The 5,160-nt window shown below is 44.5% G+C and overlaps 1 protein-coding gene across 1 annotated transcript in view; it reads right to left on the reverse strand.

Annotated features, from left to right (window-relative positions):
• Window positions 1–485: 485 nt before the first annotated feature.
• Window positions 486–5,160, reverse strand: part of mtnr1ba (melatonin receptor type 1Ba) — a 56,566-nt gene continuing 51,891 nt past the window's right edge. Inside the window, exons 2-4 of the mRNA XM_060074844.1 lie at window positions 3,261–3,379; window positions 2,391–3,119; window positions 486–2,216 (exon numbers count right to left, since the gene is read on the reverse strand). Of these exons, the coding sequence (XP_059930827.1) occupies window positions 2,037–2,216; window positions 2,391–3,119; window positions 3,261–3,379 (1,028 nt within the window). The 3' untranslated portion in view covers window positions 486–2,036. The remainder of the gene's footprint in view (window positions 2,217–2,390; window positions 3,120–3,260; window positions 3,380–5,160) is intronic.

Genomic DNA, 5,160 nt, shown 5'->3' on the forward strand with positions numbered 1-5,160 from the left:
CCGTGACAAGAGGCTGCACCACTGAACTACAGGGCCCGACATAGGGTCATTTGTAAGGTTCCCATAAACACTGACCTGAAGCCAGGCGTCTCCCTGAAGGGGCGGTGGGGACTATTGAGCTTGTGAAGAGGGGGGAGCAGGAGTCACCTCAGAGCAGACTTCAGAAATAATGAGCGGAGAGAGGCGAGGTTCACTGAAGAGGGGGAGAATCAAAAGCTGTGTGCATTGAAACGCCTCTGGCTCTGTGTTTGTACCATGTTGCGAAGTGTGTGTGTGTAGTGAGTGAGAGCATCCTTACCAACGGTTGGGATTTATACACGTCTGTTTTCAACAGAACTATGCTCTGCTACGTTGACATATCTGCAGTCGTTTTGATGTCCCGTTTTCAAACAGATACCCATCAGAAATTCTATGTTTTTTTTTTATGCTTGATTTATCATTTAAAGTAGCACACCACCTTGATACTGTGAAAAAGGACAGCACAATTTTAAAAATAAATTTTATTAACTTTTGTTTTAACCCGACATTAACATCGACAACCTTCCAAAGTAATGTTTTCATATATTTTTTGTATAAGTCACAGCAATAAATACACATATCATTCATTTTTTGTAGAATTTTTTCGATGTGTTTTTGTATTATTTAATATAAAAGAACTGAACAAAAAAGTGAAGACTGCAGCTTATCAGTGATAAATCTTTCTCCTGAGCATCTCCACACTTACATAATGAGCAGCGTCAAACTATGTATCATAATAATAATTATCACCATCATCTTTAACATTACTGTTCTCATTTAAGCAGCCGTATCCAAATTAAACACTTTAAGAGCTCAAGATGGTGTTTCGCCTCTGAAACGTATCAACATACTTTTTTTTTCAGAACAATTAGCTGTAACAATCGACCATTTAAAAAACAAAATAAACCAAAGCAAAATAAACACTTAAACACACAAAAAAGTATCTCATGCACATTTTTTTTACATCATTCAAATACAGAAGCACAACAGGCCCGGGGCAGAGGGCTGCGTGTGAACCGCATTGCTCGGTTTGTACTAAGTTTCACTTTATAAAAAAGTAGCATCGTTCACATCAGAGAATACTAAGTATGTTTGTACACCTCCCGTCATGATATGAAGTGTAAAATGCATAGAGAATGTATTATTGATATTCATGTCATTACTAAGAGAACGTTTAGATACCTGTTAACTCCATAAACTGCATACACTGTTGTCCGGGTTTAAACAGTTGAATTGTGCTTTTCTATTTTCTTTTTTTATGACTGGGATTTTCTGTGGGTTGTGCTTCACAACACCTTAACAATCCCATTGCAGAAGACTTTCCAGATACACTAGTAATATGCAACCTGACAATGTTCAATCATCAAAATATTGTTTTAAATTTTGATAAGAAAGCATTAAAATACTTCAACAGTCTTTCACTGTAATATGTTTGTTTTATACTTGTCATTTTTGGCAAAATATTTGAGGCGATAAGCAGAGAAATACAAAAAACAAAGAATCAGGCACCTTCAACAACGACACATAAATGCCCATAAAAAATTGAGGCATTTGAAACTTTTACTAGAAATGGAGTTTGCTTAGGATTTATCTGTTACTTTAATCAATGTTCACCTACACTTCACATGTCACAAAGATAATGACATGTGATGCTGTTTTACAATATACACAACATTTGGGGTGCCGAATACTACTACAGTACACCCAAACCAGGAAGATAATGAAAGTGAAAGTACTTTCAGACAAACGTCATGTATTTTGTGGTGTTAAAAATATAAAGAAACTATTGGTGCCTCCACTTTCGAATGCATATTGCAAAAGCAGCAGAGGAGGCAGGCACCCTGAGGTGTACATAATAATATGATACGTATAATAACTTAGAATATATATATATATATATATATATATATTTCTTAATTTCTTCATATATATTTATATATATTTTGATGAATGGCACTCTTCAAATTGTGGAAAAACACAGTAATTGTAGTCTGTAACATTTTTTTGGTCTTTTTTTCTCAGTCTTCACTCCTTTCAGCCTCAGTCTGTGTCTCCACCTGTTCCGTCTCATCAGTTATCTGCCTCTGTCTCCTGGAGCCACAGCGCTTGCTGAGCGCTGGGCGAGCTGTGAGCACCGTGGAGCAGTGGCGGTCCGTGGTGCCGGCCGAGTGCAGAGACAGAGGGATGGAGCTCGGCAGCTGGAAAACAATAGTGAGAGGCCGAGAGGGAGGGGGGAGTCACAATGTGAGAGAGCTGAGATTACGACAGACAAGTGGAGGAAGAGGAGTTGGGAGGAAGAGTTGGAGTCGGGGGGTGGGATGTGGTAGGGGGGATGGGAGTAGTTGGGAGGGTCACACAGTGTCTCCCTTCACCTGGTCGTTGTTGTTGAGCCCCGGCGAGGGCTTGCTCTTCATGGCCTCCGTCCCGCCCCGGGACGTCTCCTGCAAAAAGAGGCGTGGCTTCCATATCGACGTGATGATGCGCTTGTACTCCTTGCGGAAGTTCTGGTTCAGCAGGCCGTAGATTATGGCGTTAAGGCAACTGTTAAAGTATGCCATGAAGTAGCTGACCACGAAGAGCCACTCGGGGATGTGCGGCGCCACCGCCTCAGGGTCGATGGCCACTGCCAGCCCGATGAAGTTCAGCGGCGCCCAGCAGATGGCGAAGAGCACAAACACCACGAACATGGTGATGAAGTTCCTCAGGTCGCTGGGCTTGATACGCGGCCGCACCTCCGACTTCACCTTGCGTCGCACCTGGATCACCAGGATCCAGATGCGAAGGTAGCAGAAGGTCACCACGGCGATGGGCACAAAGAAGTGGACCACCACCACCGTGATGGTGTAAGAGGTGCTGACCGTCTGCACGAACGTACATGAGTAGACACGGGGGTCGTACTGCAGCGAGCCCACGAAAAAGTTGGGCACAATGGCGAGGATAGTCAGCACCCAGATGAGCGCCACCCACATCAGGGTGTTGCGGTAGCTGTACAGCTTGTCGTAGGAGAAGCTGTGGCAGATGTAGCAGTATCGGTTGATGGCGATGCCCGCAATGTTGAATATGGAGCCGATGACACTCAACCCCATTAGGAAGCCGCTCACCTGCCGAGGAGGGAACAACAAACAAAGACAAAACATAGCTCATTGAGAGAAAGAAAAAGACAATCTAATCAGGGGGAAAGAGTGTTAGAATTAAGAGAGGTTGTTATAGCTGAGTTGGCAGTCAAAGTGTTTGCCGCCCACCTTGCATTGGGTCTCTCCCAGGGACCAGCCATCATGGAAGATAGCGTACAGCACCAGAGGGTATGGGTAGAAGGCGACCACCAAGTCTGCAAATGCCAGGCTCACCAGGAACACGTTCCCTGACCGCCAGAAAGAGAGACATGAAGGGACAAGCGAGTCAATGTCAACACTTAAATATGCAGGGATATGAGGTTGGTTTGTTCTCTGAGGGCATCCAGCAGACTTGCTGACATGCCAAGTTGACATCGCGGAGACTTGGCTAAAGTGCCAATCCCCTTGAGTAGCTGCAGCCCTGCAGTATGTCCAGCCGGAACGTGCCAGCGGCAGGCCACCTAATAATCTCTACCTATCAATCAGACCAGTGCGGCCGGCCCCCTGCTCAGCGGCCAGAGCGTATGGATGCACACGTCCATTCGTCAGGGGGTTTACACTTTATAATGGTGTTGTTATCCACGCTGCCGACACAAACAGATGAGTGAAACCATGGATAAGGCCGAAGCCTTTGCGGAACAGTAGGTTTTCCTTCGGATAAACCTTGACGCAACACCTTAAGGGAAGATTTCATAGGGGCTGCTAAGGGCTGCTGTTTTAATGTTTTATTTCCACAAAGTGCCCACAGATTAGGAAATATCACACACATACACTCTTTTTCCTCAACCAAACATGCGTGAGTTATTAGAGTAGCACAAAGACCGCTGGACACAAACTTAAGTGAAGATGTCATAGGGGCTGCTGAGAAAAGGCACACTTAAGTGTCATTGAGATGGAAATGATTTCATGGTCAAATGAGTTATGTTGCCAACTGGCACAATGCTAGGCCAGGACGCTTGCTTATGTGTTGTTATCTCTTGTCACAGTGTTTAATTGGATGAGTAAAGGTACATGTGGTTTAATTTCTGCCTGAAAACTATCAGATGACTAGTCCCGCCCACTTTAACGAGATGTGTTGTCACAGAGATATGCATTACATTGGCTCCAGGTATTTAGTCATTTCCATTTTCAACAGATGATATAACACCACGTCAGGCCTAGCTACACCAGTTCAGCAGAAGGGGACCTCTGCTGCAGGTCTTTTTCCAACTGCTACATTTTGTATCCGGCCATTATATTATTTTATCCTTCGTTTTTACTCCAGGGAACGCTCCACATTCTCAGACGGCGCTGGTGACTCACGACGGTAGCGAGCTTCACTATTTCTCAAGTCCATTGATTTTCAATTTGTACGGCATGGCAACCCCAAATGTCTACAACTTGAATGGTCCTGAGCAGCTCTACACAGTTTATGCACAGCAGTTCGACTGGAATTAAATGGTACAGTACAGGAGCGGAAGCGGGTTGCTATAAATTGCAACGGGGCACACTCACTCATCCAATTTGAACGCCCACATGGCACGAGCTACTCTAATGTCACAGTTAATAAGTGAAGCGATAACCTCCTTGTGGAGGCTCTGTGACACCGGCTCAGAGGCCTCGGAGCAGAAGCCGAGGGCGGAGTGGGCTTGCTGCAGTTGCTAAGTAGTGAGGGGAACTCGTGTGCCTCCTGTCTCTTTTGTGCTTCACACAGAGATTATGGGCACTAGGTATGCCGGCGGTCGGTCGATCTAAAACTCGTGGTTTTCCAACTATGTATCTGTGACTCCCCTGAAGCACACATTCAACCACTCGCTTCTCTCAGGCTGGGCGTCAGAGCCTCATCATTGCGACGTACCAACCGCCTGCACGTTAGCACCTTATCTCTGGAATGAGCTACACCAAATTCGGAATCTTTAATTACGCGTTAGTCTGAGAGACTTTTAAATGTTACTTGATAAAAATCCTTGTCAATATCTTTGAATGTTTTGATTGATCCTTCTATGTCTCTATAATTGTCCTTTTTTTTTATAATATTTTATCGTGATTT

This window comes from Gadus macrocephalus, chromosome 16 (genome assembly GCF_031168955.1).
Source record: "Gadus macrocephalus chromosome 16, ASM3116895v1".
Taxonomy (NCBI): Eukaryota; Metazoa; Chordata; class Actinopteri; order Gadiformes; family Gadidae; genus Gadus; species Gadus macrocephalus.